Source organism: Moschus berezovskii, chromosome 15 (genome assembly GCF_049115385.1).
Source record: "Moschus berezovskii isolate FMDL1 chromosome 15, NW_MosBer_1.0, whole genome shotgun sequence".
Classification (NCBI taxonomy): Eukaryota; Metazoa; Chordata; class Mammalia; order Artiodactyla; family Moschidae; genus Moschus; species Moschus berezovskii.
In genome coordinates, this window is record NC_142474.1 from 84,235,506 (window position 1) to 84,259,306 (window position 23,801).

Genomic DNA, 23,801 nt, shown 5'->3' on the forward strand with positions numbered 1-23,801 from the left:
CAGATACCAAGGGTTTGACTGTATTCACCCAACCTCTTTTTCATCTCCCTTCTCACTCATACACCATCAGTTTTATATGCCTCCTACGTGCCCAAGGCTTTGATTACTATTGCATTTAAAATACAGTTCTCATAAGATCCTGAAGTGGTAAGTATTATACAGAACAGTTGGAAGACAATATCAGCAAATAATCAAGTACAACACTGATACAGTCATAGTACCAGAAATTCTGAGGCAAATACACATGAGGACCAGAGTGGTTAAGCTGAGTTTCATGAAGATTCTGGTACCTGCAGTGAGCTTTAAGAGATGAACAGAAGGGAATTCCCTGGTGGTCCAGGGGTTAGGATTCACGCTTTCATGGCTGAGGACATGGTTTCGATCCCTGGTGAGGATCTAAGATCCCTCAAGCTGTGTGGCACAGCCAAAAAAAAAAGGATGGGCAGGAGCAGAGATGTGATCTCAACTGTTGTGTAAGTGACAGAGGAAGACGGGCAGTTCAGATGGGAGAATCAGGGAGGAGAAGTAAGATGCTCCTATCAAGCATGTGAATCCTGGACTCAGAAATGTTGACACCCGTCACCATGCAATAGCTACTGGGCCTGAGACTGAGCCTTTCAGTGGGATTAAGAAGGGTTATTTCATTCCTGACTAGAGACTGGCCTTCCAACATGAACCCTAAGGCATAGGTTCATCATCTGATTTGGGGGGGATAGCAATGAACAGGACACTGAAGAAAGCTCAGCTGATTGCCCAAAATCATGTAGATAGGTATTTCTGACTTCAAATCCTTCCTGCTTTGCAACACTTCTTCCCATAACGATTCTGAAAATGTGGGCAGTTGTTCAAAGCTAGAATTTCTGCTAAGAAAGCCATGTGTTATCTATTTGTTGTAATAGTGCTGGAGTTTCTGAAGTGCTAAACTTGCCTCCAGCCACAGGGCATTTCCATATGTCCTTTTCCTTCCTCTTATCTGCTCCCTTGTCATCTGTTTTCCAAGAACATCAGTGAAGCACTGGGCGCCATGATCTGCTAAGATTTTCTTGCCATATCAACACAGTGGTCAGAAGGCCAAGTTTGAAGGCCCTGGTAGTGATAGGCATGGTGAAGATCTGAAAAACCTAACTAATAACTCATGAAGAGCTTGGTACGTAGTCAAAGCCATCTGCTTGTTGGAAGAAAACCTCTAGGCTTGTCATCACAAACAGTTTCTGTCCTGAGATAGCCGTCTTGGAACTGAGGACTTTGTGTATGTTCTTTAATCTTACCACGCTTCACTCTTGTCCTGTGCACAAGCGGTAATGGGACATTTCCAAACAGAATGAAAAACAGGGTAAATGAATATTCAGAGAGATATCCAGGCCAAGGGTTATGCATTTAAAATATGCCTGTTACTTCTTCTTATAATTTTAACAGGAGTCATTTCAGTCACTGAACCATGTTTTAAAATATATATAGCTTCTAGAAAATAATGTATATAAAACTTCTTATTGTAATATAGCACTGCTGCTGCTGCTGCTAAGTCACTTCAGTCGTGTCCGACTCTGTGCGACCCCACAGACGGCAGCCCACCAGGCTCCCCCATCCCTGGGATTCTCCAGGCAAGAACACTGGAGTGGGTTGCCATTGCCTTCTCCAATGTGTGAAAGTGAAAAGTGAAAGTGAAGTCGCTCAATCGTGTCCGACCCTCAGCAACCCCACGGACTGCAGAACCAGGCTCCTCCGTCCATGGGATTTCCGAGGCAAGAGCACTGGAGTGGCTTGCCATTGCCTTCTCCAGTAATATAGCACAGATTTGTACTAAAAAAAAAAGAGAATCCAAAAGAAAAAAATAAAATAATTTTTTGTCCTATAGTTCAGAGATGAATTAGATTTCATTGTTTAACCTTTAGGTCTTTTAAAATGCAAAATGAAAACAACCAAAAATGCAGTCTTATAACTCACAGTGTGTCAGTTCAGTTCAGTCGCTCAGTCGTGTCCGACACTTTGCAACCCCATGAATCACAGCACACCAGGCCTCCCTGTCCATCAGCAATTCCCGGAGTTCACTCAAACTCATGTCCATCGAGTCGGTGATGCCATCCAGCCATCTCATTCTCAGTCATCCCCTTCTCCTCCTGCACCCAATCCCTCCCAGCATCAGAGTCTTTTCCAGTGAGTCAACTTGTCGCATGAGGTGGCCAAAGTATTGCAGTTTCAGCTTCAGCATCAGTCCTTCCAATGAACACCCAGGATTGATCACCTTTAGAATGGACTGGTTGGATCTCCTTGCAGTCCAAGGGACTCTCAAGAGTCTTCTCCAGCACCACAGTTCAAAAGCATCAATTCTTCGGCGATCAGCTTCCTTCACAGTCCAAATCTCACATCCATACATGACCACGGGAAAAACATAGCCTTGACTAGACAGGCCTTGGTTGGCAAAGTCATGTCTCTGTTTTTAATATGCTATCTAGGTTGGTCATAACTTTCCTTCCAAGGAGTAAGCGTCTTTTAATTTCATGGCTGCAATCACCATCTGCAGTGATTTTGGAGCCCCCAAAAATAAAATCTGACACTGTTTCCACTATTCCACATCTATTTCCCATGAAGTGATGGGACCAGATGCCATGATCTTGGTTTTCTGAATGTTGAGCTTCAAGCCAACCTTTTCACTCTCCTCTTTCACTTTCATCAAGAGGCCTTTGAGTTCCTCTTCACTTTCTTCCATAAGGGTGGTGTCATCTGCATATCTGAGGTTATTGATATTTCTCCCGACAATCTTGATTCCAGCTTGTGCTTCTTCCAGCCCAGCGTTCCTCATGATGTACTCTGCATATAAGTTAAATAAGCAGGGTGACAATATACAGCCTTGACGTACTCCTTTTCCTATTTGGAACCAGTCTGTTGTTCCATGTCCAGTTCTAACTGTTGCTTCCTGACCTGCATACAGGTTTCTCAAGAAGCAGGTCAGGTGGTCTGGGATTCCCATCTCTTGAAGAATGTTCCATAGTTTATTGTGATTGACACAGTCAAAGGCTTTGGCATAGTCAATGAAGCAGAAGTAGATATTTTTCTGGAACTCTCTTGCTTTCTCCATGATCTGGCGGATGTTGGCAATTTGATCTCTGGTGCCTCTGCCTTTTCTAAAACCTGCTTGAACATCTGGAAGTTCACGGTTCACATATTGCTGAAGCCTGGCTTGCAGAATTTTGAGCATGACTTTACTAGTGTGTGAGATGAGTGCAATTGTGCGGTAGTTTGAGCATTCTTTGGCATTGCCTTTCTTCGGGATTGGAATGAAGACTGACCTTTTCCAGTCCTGTGGCCACTGCTGAGTTTTCCAAATTTGCTGGCATATTGAGTGCAGCACTTTCACATCATCATCTTTCAGGATTTGAAATAGCTCAATTGGAATTCCATCACCTCCACTAGCTTTGTTCGTAGTGATGCTCTCTAAGGCCCACTTGACTTCACATTCCAAGATGTCTGGTTCCAGGTGAGTGATCACGCCATTGTGATTATCTTCGTCGTGAAGATCTTTTTTGTACAGTTTTTCTGTGTATTCTTGCCACCTCTTCTTAATATCTTCTGCTTCTGTTAGGTCCATACCATTTCTGTCCTTTATGGAGCCCATCTTTGCATGAAATGGTCCCTTGATATCTCTAATTTTCTTGAAAAGATCTCTTGTTTTTCCTATTCTGTTGTTTTCCTCTATTTCTTTGCATTGATCACTGAGGAAGGCTTTCTCATATCTCCTTGCTATTCTTTGGAACTCTGCATTCAGATGCTTATATCTTTCCTTTTCTCCTTTGCTTTTCACTTCTCTTCTTTTCACAGCTATTTGTAAGGCCTCCTCAGATAGCCATTTTGCTTTTTTGCATTTCTCTTCTCTGGGGATGGTCTTGGTCCCTGTCTCTTGTACAATGTCACGAACCTCCGTCCAGAGCTCATCAGGCACTCTATCTATCAGATCTAGTCCCTTAAATCTATTTCTTACTTCCACTGTATAATCATAAGGGATTTGATTTCGGTCATATCTGAATGGTCTAGTAGTTTTCCCTACTTTGTTCAGTTTAAGTCTGAATTTGGCAATTAGGATAGGAAATCACTATGTCTAAATGGAGTCATTCTTAGTTCTACTCCTCAGATACTTTGTATGCAAAGCCATCTGCTTCCTGATTTACTAGATGTGGGAGGAGGAATGATGCCTTAAACCCCCCAAAGATGCCTTCAACCCCAGAATCTGTAAATAGGTTAACATTGCAGAGGGGAGATAAGATTGCAAATGAAATCAGGGCTGCTGATTAGCTGATCTTAAAATAGGGATGTTATCCTGGCTTATCTGAGTGGGCCAATGTAATCACAAGGGTCCTTAAAAACTGGGAGAAGGGGACAGAAAGAAGAGAGTCTGAGGGAGACATGACTGTGGAATAATGTTCAGAGAGATTCAGACTTGCTGGTTTTTGTGATGCAAAGGGGGCCACGAGCTGAGGAATGTGTGTGGCCTGTAACAGTTGCAAGGCTGAAGGTACAGATCCTCCTCTAGAGCCCGCAGAAAGGATTGCAGCCCTGCCAACGCCTCGTTTAACCCAGTTAGGTCCATGTCTGACTTCTTATCCACAGAACTGTAACATAATAATTTTGTGTTGTTGTAAGGCGCTGCTGCTGCTGCTAAGTCACTTCAGTCATGTCCGACTCTGTGTGACCCCATAGATGTCACCCTGGGATTCTCCAGGCAAGAACACTGGAGTGGGTTGCCATTTCCTTCTCCAATGTGTGAAAGTGAAAAGTGAAAGTTAAGTTGCTAAGTATGTAGAAATTTTTTACAGCAGCACCAGTAAACTAATCCATCAGTTGTCTTTGAATAAGTTAAGGAAACTCAAGCAAACTGTTGACCCGGTCTGAATTGGACATTGTTTTTATTTAAAATGACACATTCGGTGCATAGAAAAATCTACACAGTGAAAGAACTCAAAGTTTTCTTTAATTATGAATATTTATAGGGACTTGGCACTTTTGTGCTCATTTGTACACTTTTAATGTGTGGGTCGCATTGATGCTTAGAATTATACAAGACTTGCTTTCTGTAATGTGAGTAAATGAGTTGACTGCCTTTTTAGGAAATGGGGGTGCTAACCATTTCCACTTGATGGGCCTCAAAAGCTACAAACACATTTTGCCTTCAATGAAAATCCAGTGAAGTGTTGCTGTAACCAAGCAACCTGAATGCAGGAACAAGATTCAGGCCTAGACAGAAAGCAATCGGTCTCTTCAAAGGGGAAGAATGTGCAGTGTGTGTAGCAAATGCTGATAAACAGCAGAACAAATAAAGACCTAAGGACACAAGCCTTGACTAAGCAGAGTTTGATCTCATTAGGGAGTTCTGATAAAAGAGAAGACAAAATGCTGCTGGCAGAAGGGCGGATGCTGTGGGCATCTTTACAAAAAACCCCTACGAGGTGCTTTATAAAGACTCCTCAAACATCCTGGGTAGACTGGTTTCTGCTGTGTAGTTGAAAACATTGAGGCAGATGTGGGAAAAGTAACAATAACGTTTGAGAATAGAGTATAAATGAAATAATTTCTAATAAGACACAGAAGTAAGAATAAACAATAGAGTAGGTGAAAATCCTCCAACCTACATGATACCGTATGTGTAGATCTGACTTGTGCCCTCAGCCACATCTTTTTAAATTTATTTTATTGAAGGGCAATTGATTTATAAAGTTATGTTCATTTCTGGTGTAAAGCAGAGTGATTTAGTTATGCATATACATATATTGTTTTTCATATTCTTTATTATAGGATGTTGAATATGGTTCCCTGTGCTGTTCAGAGGGCCTTGCTGTCTGTCCATTCAATATATAATACTTTGCATCTGCTAATGCCAAATTCTCACTCTATCCCTCCCCCACTTCTCCTTCCCTTTGGCAACCACAAGTCTCTTTCCTAGGTCTGTGAGTCTGTTTCTGTTTCAGATAAATTCATTTGTGTCATATTTTAGGTTCCAAATGTAAGTGATATCATATGATATCTACCTTTCTCTGTCTGACTTACCTGGTCTGTCCATGTGGCTGTGTAGTATTTCATTCAGGAGACCCCCAGTTCAATTCCTGGGTCAGGAAGATCCCCTGGAGAAAGGATAGGCTACCCACTCCAGTATTCATGGGCTTCCCTGGTGGCTCAGATGGTAAAGAATCCGCATGCAATGCAGGAGGCCTGGGTTCAATCCCTGGGTTGGGAAGATCCCCTGGTGGAGGGCATGGCAACCCACTCCAGTATTCTTGCCTGGAGAATTCCATGGACAGAGGAGCCTGGTGGGCTACAGTCCATAGCGTCACAAAAAGTCAGACATGACTGAGTGACTAAGCACAGCAGAGCACAGTATTCGATTCATCCAGTGATGGAAATTTAGGTTTTTTCCATGTCTTGGCTGTGGTAAATCATGCTGCTATGATCTTTGGATTGCATGTATCTTTTTGAATGACGGTTTTGCCTAAGTACATGCCCAGGAGTGGCATCTCAGCCAAGTATCTCTGAAGAGGTGTCTATCTCCTTTATTTGCTATTTACTCTGCAGTCCACAGCAATCATGCAGTGTTCTCTACCCTGCTACTGCCTCTGTCCTTGTTCAGTTCAGTTCAGTTCAGTCGCTTAGTCGTGTCCGACTCTGCGACCCCATGAATCACAGCACGCCAGGCCTCCCTGTCCATCACCAACTCCCGAAGTTCACTCAAACCCACCTCCATCGAGTCGGTGATGCCATCCAGCCATCTCATTCTCTGTTGTCCCTTTCTCCTCCTGCCCCCAATCCTTCCCAGCATCAGGGTCTTTTCCAGTGAGTCAACTCATCGCATGAGGTGGCCAAAGTATTGGAGTTTCAGCTTTAGCATCAGTCCTTCCGATGAACACCCAGGACTGATCTCCTTTAGGGATGGACTGGTTAGATCTCCTTGCAGTCCAAGGGACTCTCAAGAGTCTTCTCCAGCACCAAAGTTCAAAAGCATCAATTCTTCAGCGATCAGCTTTCTTCACAGTCCAACTCTCACATCCATATATGACCACTGGAAAACCATAGGCTTGACTAGACGGACCTTGGTTGGCAAAGTCATGTCTCTGCTTTTTAATATACTATCTAGGTTGGTCATAACTTTCCTTCCAAGGAGTAAGCATCTTTTAATTTCATGGCTGCAATCACCATCTGCAGTGATTTTGGAGCCCAAAAAACTAAAATCTGACACTGTTTCCACTGTTTCCCCATCTATTTCCCATGAAGTGATGGGACCAGATGCCATGGTCTTAGTTTTCTGAATGTTGAGCTTTAAGCCAACTTTTTCACTCTCCTCTCTCACTTTCATCAAGAGGATTTTGAGTTCCTCTTCACTTTCTGCAATAGGGTAGTGTCATCTGCATGGAGGTTACCAAAAGCTGTTGGATGGGCGGAGTGTGGTTGTTGAAACCAGTGAATGTTTGGTCACATGAGTCTATGCGGCCCTTTGCAGCCTTTATCTCCGCTGCCGGGCGTCCTTCATAACCTGTGGACATGCGGTCTCCACTTCTCTCTGTATCCTCAGTGCACATGCCGTCTCCAGCCAAGGGTCCCTCAGCATCTCTCAGTCAACACATCTAAAGCTAAGTCCAAAGCCTCCCCTTCCCCATCGCCCCGCTCCTGAACCCTGTATCTCAGGGACTGGTACCATCATGTACCTAGTTGGCCAAGCCAGAAACAGCAGAACCATGCAGTTTTCTAAGCAATGCCTTTTACTTATTGATTTATTTGTAAATGAATGAGATTTGAGTGAGCTTCCCTGGTGGCTCAGACGGTAAAGCATTTGCCCACAATGCGGGAGACCCGGGTTCGATCCCTGGGTAGGGAGATCCCATGGAGAAGGACATGGCAACCCACTCCAGTACTCTTGCCTGAAAAATTCCATGGACTGAGGAGCCTGGTAGGCTACAGTCCATGGGGTTGCAAAGAGTTGGACATGACTGAGCGACTTCACTTTCACTTTCTAGGTCAATGACCAGGTTGGAGAAGGAGAAAAAAAAAATTGACTTTTTAAAAAATTCTGTCCTGGCCCTCTCAGTGACCTTGCATAAAGTAAATTTAGCAATTTGTTAGATCCACGGGCCCCAGTTTTCAGTGTGAGGAATCCATCTTTATCCGTCTTTCCTTGCTTTCAATTTTTGCTTTGTCAAGTTTCCCAAGTCATGAGGATTCGTTTTTCTTTCCTACTTCGTGGAAATCCTGAAAAGGTTGGAGCACTGTATTTTTGCTACTGATATCTCCTTTCTCTGTAAATGCAAATTGCTCCTAAAAGATGTGGCTAATGAATTATTTAAAAAATAAAGGATAGATATAAAGCCTGTGGTGTGAAAATCAAGCCTTAGGAGAGAGGACTTGGGTGCACGTGAAATAAACGCTGAGAGGATCACTGTGATTGTTCTGCTTCACAGACTTGCCGTATGCGCGGGTGCCCCTGAAGTTTTGGCGACAGTGGTGCGTTATCTATTTCACGTGCCTGTCATTCATTTCCCCCACCTCCAGCCACCCCCTGCCTGGGAGTGGAGAGGCTGCCTTAATAGTCCATGAGGGTAACTTTCCCTCGTAACACACTCCTTTGTCCATGCCCACAGGCCTCTTTGAATGAAGCGGGAGCTAGCGTCCATCCATGTACATGTCCCTCAGCCAATCTGAGGGTCCCGGCCATGGACCATGATAACCATGCCTTCCAGCTATGTGTTAGCTGGGTAATTTCAAGCACATATTACCTTATAAGGAGAAGAACTGTCTCTTGTGGTTTGGGCATCCTTACCAGCGTCAGTACTGGTTAAGCATCCAAGTTAGCTTAGCTTGGATGTACAGTGAGGCAGCTACTGCTTTTGAAAGATTCTCCTCTTAATAGCACTCAGATAGTACTTTGGAATATCAGCTTATATGAGCATCACCTGGAGGGCTTATTAAAACACAGAGTGATGGGTCCCTCCCCAGGAACTTCTGAACTTTAATGAGACCCAAGAACTTGTGTTTCTAACAAGTTATCAGATGGTGATGACAATGATGCTGCTGGTCCGGAGACCGCACTTTAGACTGAAGTTCTGTGGGGTTTTGTAGTTTGTCTGTTTGTTTTCTTTTTACTTCCCTCAAAGACTGCATTAATTATGGAAACTCTAGGTAAATAGAGAAGTAAGAGGCAAACCCCAAGTCATTGCAAAACCCGTGGTATACTTTGTTTTTCAAGGAAGCGTGGGACCATTTGTTACTATTTACCTTCTTCAAAGACAGATATCTTTAAGCCAAACTATCTTTCGTATTAACTCAATCTCCCATAAAATATAAAGTAGATAGCTGTGAAAGTAGGTTAAATGCTGCCTTATGAAGGGGCTTCTGAAGTGTAGAAAGCTAGGTATTACTGAAAACAAGTTGTTTTTCATACTTGTATTTGATCTAAATAAGAACTTTAGTCATATTTGTACTTTCTGTAAAGAATTCAACAGGTTAATCTGACAATGAGGTGAATAAAAATTCTATCCATTATGAAATTCATATCAAAGAGGCCCCTTAAGATGAAACTGAGCCTTAGTCTCTGGGTGCCCTTAGCAGAGTAAGTGAAGTGAAAGTCGCCTGTCGTGTACAACTCTTTGAGACCTCAGGGACTATACAGTCCATGGAATTCTCCAGGCCAGAATACTGGAGTAGGTAGCTGTTCCCTTCTCCAGGGGATCTTCCAAACCCAGGGATTGAACCCAGATCTCCCGCATTGCAGGTGGATTCTTCACCAACTGAGCTAACAAGGAAGCCCTGGCAGAGGAAGGAAAGGGGATTTTCTGGAGTTGGCATTTCTAAACACACAGAATAATACCAGCTGATGGATTGCTCTCTATTTTGAAATGGTATCACTTTGGCTGAGAACCTTTTATTTTTGTCCTCTAACAAAGAAGTAGGATGCTTGAAGAACTGTTAGAGAGGGCAGCTGTCTGCCCATGCTCCAGACATGTCTTAACTCCTTTCCAAGTTTGAATGGCATGGCTCCCATCTCCATAGATGGTCATCTTCTTTTGTGCATTGTCTTTTGGTTCCAGCTTTTGTTTGAAAAAAATTATTACTAGAAATGTGTTGAATAAATATGGCTCCAGTGAGCACATTATGTTGAATAATGTTGTACTTGTACTAAACTGGATTTCATTAATAAGTAATGGCACATTAGGTGCTTTGCAGACCAAAGTACTCTTGCTTGATTTTAACACGAATACCAAAATATGAAGGCATTTTTAAGTAAATTTCTCTCATTAAAACAAGTTATCACTCAGTGGATGGTATGTTACTTCTCTGCTTAAAGTTGTTTGGTTCTCAGGATGCACTTTAAATGCTTCAACCTGGTATAGTAATCAAGATTCTTCAGAGAAACAGAACCAACAGTATAGATATGGAAAGAGATATATTATAAAGAAATGACTCCCACAGTTATGAAGGCTAACAAGTCCCAAGATCTGTGGTGGGCAAGCTTGAGAACCAAGAGTCGATAGTGTAGTTTCAATACAGACGCTGACAGGCTTGAGACCCAGGAAGACCCTTGTTCCAGGTTGAGGTCAAAGACACGAGATATTCAGTGTCTCAGCACAGAGGTAGGTAGTCTGGCAGAAAGAGTCCCCTCTTACTTGGGGGAGGGTCAGCCTAACAGACTGGATGAGATGCATCCAGATTAGAGGGGACAATCTGCTTTGCTCAGTATGGATTCAAATGTTAATTTCATCCAGAATCCTCCTCCCAGACACTCTCAAAATAGTGTTCAGCAAATATCTGGGTACTCTATGGTCCAGTCATGTTGATACATAAAATTAACCACCATATTCAGCATGAACCAGAGAAGACCCTTCAATAGTAGAACAGATCACTTTATCAAGAGTTCTGTAAATTCTCCCTTCAGCCATTCAGAGCTATTTTATTGCCTTCAAAGCATCTTGACTGTTCACATCCCAGTGTTTTTAGCTGCATTTCCCTCTGCTTGAGCTCCATTAACCTTGTCTTACTTTGAATACCTAACCCCCAGAAGCAGACTTGAAACAAAATTCATGTGAAATCTTTATACCAGCAGGGGAGTGAGAAATGTCATGGAATTACCCTCCCCTCCAGGGCAGCCTTTTACAGAGTGACTGACAGGATTTGCATACAAGGCTTCCGGCTCCCTTGCTTTCTGGTTTTGCTTTCCTGTGCCACCCACTTCTTTGCGAGGTCTTTGAGGGAGGGGAGTGTCATCTCCTATCTCCAAAGCCTCCCATGGTTCTGGCACACAGTAGTGGCCAGTAAACGGTCAGGTAGTACATGCAGTAATAATAATGACATGATGGCAGTGACAGCCAGTATCTATCGAGTGTCCCTTCTGTATAAGCACTTTACATGTATCACCAACTCTAGAAGAATGGCGATTTTATCATCCCTGAGCTATCAATAGAGCCTATTTTCAAATATAAGCTCTGAGGTCACATTTTCTGAGAACCCTTTCCAGTAGCCTTGACTCGAAGCATCTATCCCTCCTCTGGCACCTTTTGTAATGGCAATGACCACTCTGCATCATATGTTTGAATTTTTCTGCATGTCTTAGTTTCCTTACTCTTGATAAGTTTCTAGATAAGGTTTTATTTAAGTGTCTGATTTATTTTTGTGTTTTCTATTCCCCAAACACAAGCCTTGCACACACTAGGCTACAAATTAGTGTTTATCAGAAGGACAGATGGATACAAGGGGAGCAATCAGAGAGATCTTTGACATTTCCTTTATTTTCCCCTAGAAAATATAGTCTTTTCCATCCCACTCTGAGATTCCAGAGGGTCTGTTGTCATAGAGATGATTCTAGATATTTTAGGAAGTTTTGGAAAATAAAATTCTATTTTAATATATTAAGTTTAGAAAAAAATCTGTGAAGAGTTTACTTTGTAGAATTTAAGTAATCATTTCATTAGAAAACCACATTTCCAAGAAATACCTATTCTTCCTCCTAAAATTATATTCATAAAAAAAATGAAAAAAAAGAAATTATGTAGAAAATCACAACTGTTTCTAACAATCTGAATGAAATAAATTTTAATTCTTTGAAATGTAACTGTGGCCATCAAGAATTATCTGTGTAACACTTCAAATTAAATGCATTTTCCAATTCTGTTATTATATCTCTAATCTTCATTCCTGGGTGTTCACTGGAAGGATTGATGCTAAAACTGAAACTCCAATACTTTGGCCACCTTATGCGAAGAGTTGACTCACTGGAAAAGAGTCTGATGCTAGGAGGGATTGGGGGTGGGAGGAGACGGGGACGACAGAGAATGAGATGGCTGGATGGCATCACCGACTCAATGGACATGAGATTGAGTGAACTCCAGGAGTTGGTGATGGACAGGGAGGCCTGGGATGCTGTGGTTCATGGGGTCGCAAAGAGTCGGACACGACTGAGCGACTGAACTGAACTGAACTGAATCTTCATTAATAATTAACACTTTGAGGAATATCATATTGAATAAATCTGGCTCACTTCAGCTTCAGCATCAGTCCTTCCAATGAATATTTAGGACTGATCTCCTTTAGAATGGACTGGTTGGATCTCCTTGCAGTCCAAGGGACTCTCAAGAGTCTTCTCCAACACCACAGTTCAAAAGCATCAATTCTTCGGCGATCAGCTTCCTTCACAGTCCAACTCTCACATCCATACATGACCACTGGAGAAACCATAGCCTTGACTAGACGGACCTTGGTTGGCAAATTAATGTCTCTGTTTTTTAATATGCTATCTATGTTTAAATAATATGAAATCATTCTGCTTGCAAAGAGTTGGACACAACTAGTGACTGAACTGAACTGAACTGAAATGGGCAATAGGTACTTAATAAATAGGTACTTAAATAAATAGCTATATATTCATGTTCATCAAAATACTATTCAGTTCAGTTCAGTTCAGTCTCTCAGTCGTGTCCAACTCTTTGCAACCCCATGAATCACAGCACGCCAGGCCTCCATGTCCATCACCAAGTCCCAGAGTTCACTCAAACTCATGTCCATCGAGTCAGTGATGCCATCCATCCATCTCATTCTCTGTCGTCCCCGTCTCCTCCCGCCCCCAATCCCTCCCAGCATCAGAGTCTTTTCCAGTGAGTCAACTCGTTGCATGAGGTGGCCAAAGTATTGGAATTTCAGCTTTAGCATCAGTCCTTCCAATGAACACCCAGGATTGATCTCCTCTAGAATGGACTGGTTGGATCTCCTTGCAGTCCAAGGGACTCTCAAGAGTCTTCTCCAGCACCACAGTTCAAAAGCATCAATTCTTCGGCGATCAGCTTTCTTCACAGTCCAACTCTCACATCCATACATGACCACTGAAAATCTGGCTGCTGCTGCTGCTGCTAAGTCACTTCAGTCGTGTCCGACTCTGTGTGACCCCATAGACGGCAGCCCACCAGGCTGCTCCGTCCATGGGATTTTCTAGGCAAGAGTACTAGAGTGGCTTGCCATTGCCTTCTCTGGGAAATGTGGCTAGGAAGTTGCAAATCTTGACCGAGTCCCTTTGCTTACAGACCATCTTCTAAATAAATGCTGTCCTGATATGCAGGAAACACTTAGAAAACATAAACTAATAATTCTCCAGTTTGGCTAATACAAAATGAGATAAAGACAAAACAAAAATCACAAAAATTTAATTCAGCAGAAATTTCTTTGATTCCAATGTATAAGCAATTGGATTAGGTGCCATGGGAGACAAAAGAACACAGGAAATGTTCTTTATCTTTGTAGGATTTATGATCTAGAGGTGAGCCTATGGAAAACAGACAGTTTACGAGTTACTAGGCCGTGGGATTTGATGATAATAATAGCTAATATTTAGAGTTAAAGGATGTTTTAGTCGCTGTCCTAGTGTTTCATGTTATATCATTTAATCCTCACAACAGCTGTCTGTAGGAGGCACTATTATTATCTCACTTTACAGCTGGGTTGCCTTGAAACCCAGGAATATTAGGTAATTTCTCCAAGAACACATACCTGGTGAATGTGTGGGTGGAGGAGCCAGTATACAGATCTAAGCCTAAAGGCCCTTAAAGTCCATACTCAGAAGGCAGTGAAAATAAGGTAGCAAAGAGAACATTATTCATTCAAATTTGGGTGGAGCAGATGTTACGGTGCCTCATGTTGGCCTGGAAGTATAAGTGTGAACAGAGATGGAGAAAAGCATTTCTTCCAGGACAGAGGCAGGAGGAAGGAAGCTAAAGGAGGCCTCAGAAAATAAGGGAGAGCTGAGCATGGCCAGGCGCGCAGTTGGCAGCATGAGTGGAACAGGGGTGGTGAGACTGAGAGAGTGGCTGGAACCAGGTGTTGTCGGCCTCGAGTGTTACTCCACAGATTTAGGCTTTTCCCATTAGACAGAGAACGGTTGTCTATTAGTTGTGAATCAGATGAGAGCAGTGTTTTAAGACTGATTTGACAGCTACGTGTAAAGGGGATTGGTGTCAGAAGTGGGAAGAAGAGCTGGACAGTTGGGAAACCAAAAAACAGAGAAGGCGAATGGCACTGAGAGTTGGGATCTGGGTGCAGTGATGTGAGTGGAGGAGAAATATGGAAATAGGACAGGACGTGGCACTGGTGGGGTGTGAGGAGCATATAAGGAGAGGAGGTGATAACATATAACAGTTCAGAAATTCAGAAAAGTAAATCCGTCACTCAGCAGGCAGAGGAAGCATTCGTCTGGGTCCTGTCAAAGGGACTTAACTAGAAGATGAGATGAGTGGGGTTAAGTGAAAGAGTTGTTAATGGAACATCTGGTAGGGACACTTGAAAGTACATGGTTAAAGGTGTGGGTTTGCATGCCTAGCAAGCAAGCACGTTTCCTGGTGCAGGGCAAGGGTTGGATGGTGTGTCAGCCTACAATAAAATGGTGATGCCTGAATTCCTTAGGTACTTCAGGTGAGCATACACACCTTTATTAAATGCAGAAAATGTGACATTTAAAATCTGTGATTTTTATTTTTTTAGGAATTGAAGTGATCAAAGTGACCATATATAACTTTTATAAGTGAAACAGATTATTGCATATATATTTTCTTATAAAATATGTAATAATTTCTAAAGGAAATATAAACCCTAGTTGTTAAATTGTGCTCTAATGTATACACTTTCTTCCTAATTAAGCATGATAATATAAGTCAGTGGAAAGTCATGATTTAATATTCTTTTCTACTAAATGTTTTCTTTAGTTTGATTTTTTTTTTTTAGCCAAATTGGAGAATAGTGGTATTTCTAGCTTTCATATGAGTTTTTCTTTTTCCTTATTTTTTTTTAATAGATGATAATAATGAAGAAGAAGACGCTGACATGAAAGAAGATTCAGGTATTAATGTTTTTATTCTTAGGGGATAAATAAGGATCATTTTGTTGTTGATGTACACATTATATCTTCCAAAGAAAGACCAAATAAGGCTAACAGAAATGTACACTCAAGGTTACAAAATAAGGAAGTGGTCTTTCTAACTCATAGCTAATGTGTGTGTGTGTGTGTGTGTGTATGTGTATGTGTGTGTTTGTGTATGTGTGTGTGTGTTAGTCTCTCAATTATGTCCAACTATTTGCGACCCCATGGACTATAGTCCACTGGGCTCCTCTGTCCATGGGATTCTGCAGGCAAGAATACAGGAGTGGGTTGCCATTTCCTTCTCCAGGTTGATCTTCCTGCCCAGGGATCAAACCCGGGTCTGCTGCTTTGCAGGTGGATTCTTTACCATCTGAGCCACCATGGAAGCCCCATTCATAACTAACAAACTTACTGTATTTGAGCATTAAACTTGACGTCGAGCTTCCTGAGAGCTAAGGTAGAAATGGACCATGATGTCGTTAATGGAAGTGTATAACAAGTCACCCCCAAAACTTAGTGGCTAAAGCACTCACATATATGCTGATATATTCTGTGGGTCAGAAATTCACAGCAGGGCTGGTTTGATAATACTGCTTCACAGAATCTGAGGCCTCAACAGGAAGACTCAGCAGCTGGGGGTTAGAATCACCAGAAGATTTGTTCACTCATGTATGGTCTGGCTGGTGGGGTTTCATAGGAAGATCAGTGGTAAAGAATCCATTTGCCAAGCAGGAGACTTGGGTTCGATCCCTGGGTTAGGAAGATACCTTGGAGGAGAAAATGGCAACCCAGTCCAGTATTCTTGCTTGGGAAATCCCATGGACAGAGGAGTTTGACGGGCTACAGTCCATGGGGTCACAAAGAGTCGGACATGACTTAGGAACTGAACAGCAGCAGCAACATGTCTGGCTGGTGATTGACAGGCCTGTCACCTGAGACATTGGCTGGGGCAGTTTTCTGAAATACCTGTGCATGGCCTACTTCTGTGTTCTGGGCTTCCTTCCAGTGGCCGGTTTCTTTTTGGTTTATCTAGAGAGTGAGTGAACCAGACACATTCCTATCTTAAGACTCACCCTCAAGAATCCCATCGAATTACTTCCACCACACTCTTTTCTTTGGAATGGTTCTTCACAAGCCCACCTAGCATCAGAGGAACAGAGAATAGACTCAGTTTCCTGATGGGAATCAGTGAGGGTCTGTATAGCAGGTAGGACCTGAAAAATGGTTGAGGGAATCTTTGGAAAATGCATTTTGTTCATATGATATATTGTTCTCATTATCAGAAAGTGACATACAGGCCTGCTCCTCAAAAAAAAGACCAGTGTTTGATGAGAGCAATCTAGGTTAAAAACATTGGTTCTGGTCTAAGTTCAATACGAGCTTGATAATGAATATATCAATCAGTTGGCCTGGATTCAATCCTGGCTTCTCCACTTAAAGATTTTGAATTAGAGTTTTCTCTGTTAGCCTCAGTTTGCGCTTCCAGTGGCAATAACTCTTACCATAGTGTCTTGTTCCGGGGACTGAATGAGATACATACCTGAAATGTTCCTTGAATACTTGGTGATCACTTTGTTTACTCAACATATCTGACAGATATTAGAAAATACAGGGCTCCATTCTATGGGACGAGAGCCCCGTGTTTCTCACTTTGGCGTCACGCTGCTCTAGACGTGAGATGGGGCCTGTTCTCAGAACTGAAATAGATATCTTAGAGATCTTCATTTTTTGTGACCTCCTGTTGCTGCCAGGACTCCCTACAAATCACTGACACCTTGGTTCCAAGCAGCTCCACAAACAGGGAGCTCTTTAAACTGTGAGGCAGACAGTCTCGTTGGGCAAGGTTTGGTTAAGATCATCCTTCTCCTTGTGAAGTCCAATCGCTATCCCTCACCTGACCTCCCACTGTCCTCGTGGAGGAATAATATATGTTCTTTTTGGTAGTAACAGTTCCCTGGAACAACGATCTGACATTCTATCCACTCTTGTGCCTCTGGTCTCCCCAGGGCCCTGGATTCAGGGGGCTTGGTAGGCAGAGGGAGGATCTCAAAGTCAGAAGTGGAATGGAGGAGGGGGAGGAGGGACAAGACAGCGGCTCTGGGCTGGAGCCCCCTTGGCAGTCTGGTTGCTATGCAATACGGGCAGCTTGCTAAGGAAAGTTCTTGTCTCTGTTCATGAAAGAAAACTCAAAGTATCAGGGAGTTAACTTCTCTGGAGTACCTCTCAGCCAAGGTAGAGCAGGAGATGGTTGATCAATACCATTGCAGGATGCATCTGAGGCATGTCCCAGACTAGCACTGCCCAGTAGAAATGGAACAGGAGCCTCAAAGTGAAGCCTGATAATTCAGATAATTTCAGATTTTCTTTTAGTCACCTTGACAAAGGTAAAAATAAACAAGTGAAATTAACACTGCATGTAACGTATCAAAAATATTATCATTTCTACATAGCAATATAAAATTGGTCAGATATTTTTGCATTCTTTATTTTTCCATACTAAGTTTTTAAAATTTGTGTGTATTTCACACACACATTTTAAATCAGACTATTCACATTTCCAGTATCATTGGCGATATGTAATATTAGTGGGATTCAATACTATTGCCCACAGGCTTCTGGTAGAAATGAATTGTCCACAGCTGAACTTTCTCATGAATATACTTATTGGTTGTCCTCCCTTTCTGGTCTTACTTCCTTGCTCCCCTCTGTTGCTTCCTGGCATAATCTCTCAACTTAAGTACTGGCACTCAAACATTTGTCTCTTTGTCTTCTGAGAAAATTCAACTTAAGACAAGGACTCTGCTTCCCTTTTGTAAAACATAAAGACAAAGGCAAAAATATCAATTACTATACTCAGGATAGCTTATGATTTGAAAGAACTGTAGATTGAAAAAACTGGTCATTTCCCTTCAGTTGCTCAGTCATGCACGACTCTTTGCAACACCATGGACTGCAGCACACCAGGCCTCCCTGTCCATCACCAACTCTCAGAATTTATTCAAACTCATGTCCATTGGGTCAGTGATGCCATCCAACCATCTCATCCTCTGTCGTCCCCTTCTCCTCCCACCTTCAATCTTTCCCAGCATCAGGGTTTTTTCAAATGAGTCAGGTGGCCAAAGTATTATAGGAGCTTTAGCTTCAGCATCAGTCCTTCCAATGAATATTTAGAATTGATTTCCTTTAGGATGGACTGGTAGGATCTCCTTGCAGTCCAAGGGACTCTCAAGAGTCTTCTCCAACACCACAGTTCAAAAGCATCAATTCTTCAGTGCTCAGCTTTCTTTATAGTCCAACTCTAACATCCATACATGACTACTGGAAAAACCATAGCCTTGACTAGATGGACCTTTGTTAGCCAAGTAATGTCTCTGCTTTTTAATATGCTGTCTAGGTTGTTCATAACTTTTTTTCCAAGGAGTAAGTGTCTTTTAATTTCATGGCTGCAGTCACCATCTGCAGTAATTTTGGAGCCCCCCAAAATAGCCTGTCACTGTTTCCACTGTTTCCCCATCTATTTCCCATGAAGTGATGGGACCAGATGCCATATTAGTTTTCTGAATGTTGAGTTTTAAGCCAACTTTTTCACTGTCCTCTTTCACTTTCATCAAGAGGCTCTTTAGTTCTTCTTTGCTTTCTGCCATAAGGGTGGTGTCATCTGTATATCTGAGGTTATTGATATTTCTCTTGGCAATCTTGATTCAGGCTTGTGATTGATCTAGCGCAGCGTTCCTCATGATGTACTCTGCATATAAGTTAAATAAGCAGGGTGACAATATACAGCCTTGATGTACTCCTTTCCCTATTTGGAACCAGTCTGTTGTTCCATGTCCAGTTTTAACTGTTGCTTCCTGACCTGCATATAGTATTATCAAGAGGCAGGTCAGGTTGTCTAGTATTCCCATCTCTTTCAGAATTTTCCACAGTTTGTGGTGATACACAGAGTCAAATGTTTTGGCACAGTCAATAAAGCATAAGTAGATGTTTTTCTTGAACTCTTGCGTTTTTGATAACACAATGGATGTTGGTAATTTGATCTCTGGTTCTCTACCTTTTCTAAAATTTGAACTGTTGAAGCCTGGCTTGGAGAATTGTGAGCATTACTTTACTAGCGTGTGAGATGAGTGCAATTGTGCGGTAGTTTGAGCATTCTTTAGCATTGCCTTTCTTTGGGAATGGAATGAAAACTGACCTTTTCCAGTTCTGTGGCCACTGCTGAGTTTTCCAAATTTGCTGGCATATTGAGTGCAGCACTTTCACCACATCATCTTTTAGGATTTGAAATAGCTCAACTGGAATTCCATCATCTCCACTAGCTTTCTTTGTAGTGATGCTTCCTAAGGCCCACTTGACTTCCCTTTCCAGAATGTCTGGCTCTAGGTGAGTGATCATCGCACACTAGATCATCACTCTAGGTGAGTGATCAATCACCATGTGATTATCTGGGTCATGAAGATCTTTTTTGTATAGTTCTTCTGTGTATTCTTGCCTCTTCTTCTTAATATCTACAGCTTCTTTTAGGTCCATACCATTTCTGTCCTTTATCGAGCCCATCTTTGCATGTAAAGTTCCCTTGGTATCTCTAATTTTCTTGACGAGATCTCTAGTCTTTCCCATTCTGTTGTTTTCCTCTATTTCTTTGCACTGATCACTGAGGAAGGCTTTCTTATCTCTCTTTGCTATTCTTTGGAACTCTGCATTCAAGTGGGTATATCTTTCCTTTTCTCCTTTGACTTTAGCTTCTCTTCTTTTCACAGCTATTTGTAAGGCCTCGCCAGACAGCCATTTTGCTTTTTTTCATTTCTTTTTCTTGGGGATGGTCTTGATCCCTGTCTCCTGCACAATGTCACAAACCTCCATCCATAGTTCATCAGGCACTCTGTCTATCAGATCTAGTCCCTTGAATCTATTTGTCATTTCCACTGTATAATTGTAGGGGATTTGATTTAGGTCATACCTGAATGGTCTAGTGGTTTTCCCTACTTTCTTCAATTTAAGTCTGAATTTGGCAATAAGGAGTTCATGATCTGAGCCACAGTCAGCTCCTGGTCTTGTTTTTGCTAACTGTATAGAGCTTCTCCATCTTTGGCTGCAAAGAATATAATCAATCTGATTTCGGTGTTGACCATCTGATGATGTCCATGTATAGAGTCTTCTCTTGTGTTGTTGGAAGAGGGTGTTTGCTATGACCAGTGCGTTCTCTTGGCAAAACTCTATTAGCCTTTGCCCTGCTTCATTCCATGCTCCAGGGCCAAATTTGCCTGTTACTCCAGGTGTTTCTTGACTTCCTACTTTTGCATTCCAGTCCCCTATAATGAAAAGGACATCTTTTTTGGGTGTTAGTTCTAAAAGGTCTTGTAGGTCTTCATAGAACAGTTCAACTTCAGCTTCTTGAACATCATTGGTCAGGGCATAGACTTGGATTACCATGATATTGAATTGTTTGCCTTGGAAACGAACAGAGATCATTCTGTTGTTTTTGAGATTGCATCCAAGTACTGAATTTCGGACTCTTTTGTTGACCATGATGGCTACTCCATTTCTTCTAAGGGATTCCTGCCCACAGTAGTAGATATAATGGTCATCTGAGTTAAGTTCACCTATTCCAGTCCATTTTAGTTCACTGATTCCTAGAATGTCTATGTTCACTCTTGTCATCTCCTGTTTGACCACTTCCAATTTGCCTTGATTCATGGACATAACATTGCAGGTTCCTATGCAATATTGGTCTTTACAGCATTGGACCTTGCTTCTATCACCAGTCACATCCGCACCTGGGTGCTATTTTTGCTTTGGCTCCATTCCTTCTGGAGTTATTTCCCCACTGATCTCCAGTAGCACATTGGGCACCTACTGACCTGGGGAGTTCATCTTTCAGTGTCCTATCTTTTTGCCTTTCATACTGTTCACCCTGTCTTAAATTCCATGAATTTAGCATTAATGCTTGCACTTCACATGGAATATCCTTGGATTTCCTTGGACTGTCCTTCATCCATGGGGAGCACTGCCCTATCAGCCAGATAATTTAAGGCCCTTACTAAGGAGCTTAGATTTTTGCTGAGGATCATTTGCCCAAAGTGATGTAAGTACAAATTTCTAGGCAAAGGGTGCTGACTTCTTAATAAGGTGCTACTTACTATCTGAACCACAGAATGAGTTCAAGGACTTCATTAATGCTAACGCAGAACCCATAAGGTTGGAGTCAGCATTTGGGGTTTAGGGGCCTTAAGTGAATCATCATTTCTGATATTAGTCCCACCAAGCTTCCTGGGATTTATCTCTAGCAGCTGGATGCAGCCATTCATGTCACACTCAGTGGCCCAAGGATACTTAGTCACTCAGGCAGAATGGGCTTGGGAAGCTGCACCGTGTTCCTAATATCTGAGTGCTGAAATCATGGGGAATTTTGTGCAAGATGGGTTCGTGAAGGGCCAGCTGGCCTCGCCAGATATTGGTGAGCAGGCTTACTTCTGTTCAGTCTCGGGCTGTGGTGTGCTGGTTTTTGAGAAGAGTCTGATCGAGCCTCCTAAGACCATTAGCAGCTAGCCTTCCCTGACCCCTGAAACTTTTTCTCATACAAGAAGTAGTGCTGGAAGGATTTTTAAGAATGCAGTTGACACTAGTGAAGGCCTGTTTGTGTGAAACAACCAGTCAACAAATGCTAGTAAATGATAATAAACAATAATATGAATATAAAAAAACAGTGAGGTGCTGGGAAATGTACTCTCTGGGGGGAGGGGGGCCCAATTTGGAGAGTTTGCAGGTTTCTTTGGTATAAATGGTGTTGTTCAAGCTGCCAAACATTAGCCAATGAATGTAGGGGTGGAGGAAAGAGAGGTCCAGCTAACTAGTGCAGGCGGCTCAGCTCAAATCAGTCCCAGCACCCCTTTGCTGAGCAGGATTTTAATTGAGCTGTTCCTTGTACTGATTGCTCAACATAGATGAACTCCCTTAGAATATGCAACAGCTCAAAGAGATGGGGACTGTGATTATCCAATGCTTACGGGGAGTAATATCAGTTGGCATCAGAGTCATCCTCAGAGAGGTTCTGCTCCTTTTTGAGGTGGTAGAAATAGACTGACTTAAATGCCTAGGATCCTGTTTAAGTCATTTAATCCTAGCATGGTAAATATTTCCCCATGTCCTTCCATTTCCAAGACCATGCACTCTTGAAATGGACCCCAACCTGAGCCCCAGGGACAGAAAATTAGCAGCCACCTCTGGCAGGTCCGCCACCCAAGAGCCAGAGCCCAGTCGAGTTCCTCAGGGACAAAGCCATGCTTATGGCAACACCACAGGGTTCCAGCCTCTGCTGGGAACAGAGGCAACAGAGGCAACATGACAGAGTGTTAAGGAGAAGCGAGGGGTGCGACTGGGGAAGGCTCCTCTAGCTTTCCTAGGCTAAGAGGGAGAGGAGAAACGTGAGCACGGAGGCCACATGTAGCAGGGACTTTCAGCCGAGTGTCTCCGTGGGTGCTGTAAACACTATGTCGTAGACTAGAGGGCCCCAACCCCCAGGCCATGGACCAGTACCAGTCTGTGGCCTTTAGGAACTGAGCCTCACGGCAGAAGGCAAATAGCTGGTGAAGGAGACAAGCTTCCTATACGCTCCCCATTGCACACATTCGCCTGAACAATACACCCCCCAAGTCTGTGGAAAAACTGTCTTCCATGGAGCCAGTTCCTCGTCCCCAGAAGACTAGAGACCACTGTCATAGATGGCTGCTCCTAACTAACAGGCATCTAAGCCCACTGATCATCCCAGGAGTGCCCTACAAAATGGCACCCCACTCCAGTACTCTTGCCTAGAAAATCCCATGGATGGAGGAGCCTGGTAGGCTGCAGTCCATGGGGTCGCTAAGGGTCGGACACGACTGAGCGACTTCACTTTCACTTTTCACTTTCACACACTAGAGAAGGAAATGGCAACCCACTCCAGTGTTCTTGCCTGGAGAATCCCAGGGACAGGGGAGCCTGGTGGGCTTCCGTCTATGGGGTCACACAGAGTCGAACATGACTGAAGTGACTTAGCAACAGCAGCAGTACTTTTACAGTTTATAAATAGCTCAAAATGTGGACACAGAGATGTCTTTTTAAATCTCACCCATTCCCCAAGAACTCCCATTAGGTGGGTTATCATGAATTCACAATTGAATTCTCCACTGACTTTCTGGAAATGCTGGTTGGAGCTGAACTCCCGGCACTGAAAACTCTCCTCTTGATCCCAGTTGCATGCAACACATTTCAGTGCAAGGGAGGGTGTGATACTTCTCCCAGTGATATTGCAAGTGGCACTCTGCTCATTTTATGAATCCTTTTGAACCCAGCATCTGTGCTTAGTGAGCTGTTTCAAGCATCTCATTTCTGTTTTTGCTGAACCCATTCTGAAAGGTCAATATCCATCCACACCTGGTGACAGAAATTTGGGGGAGTT

General features: G+C 42.8%; 1 protein-coding gene across 1 annotated transcript in view; it reads left to right on the top strand.

The window, feature by feature from the left end:
• The window catches only part of LOC129556406 (ADP-ribose glycohydrolase MACROD2-like), a 1,168,845-nt gene that overhangs the window by 938,318 nt on the left and 206,726 nt on the right, over positions 1–23,801 (top strand). Inside the window, exon 6 of the mRNA XM_088844309.1 lies at positions 15,302–15,346. Within this exon, the coding sequence (XP_088700435.1) occupies positions 15,302–15,346 (45 nt within the window). The remainder of the gene's footprint in view (positions 1–15,301; positions 15,347–23,801) is intronic.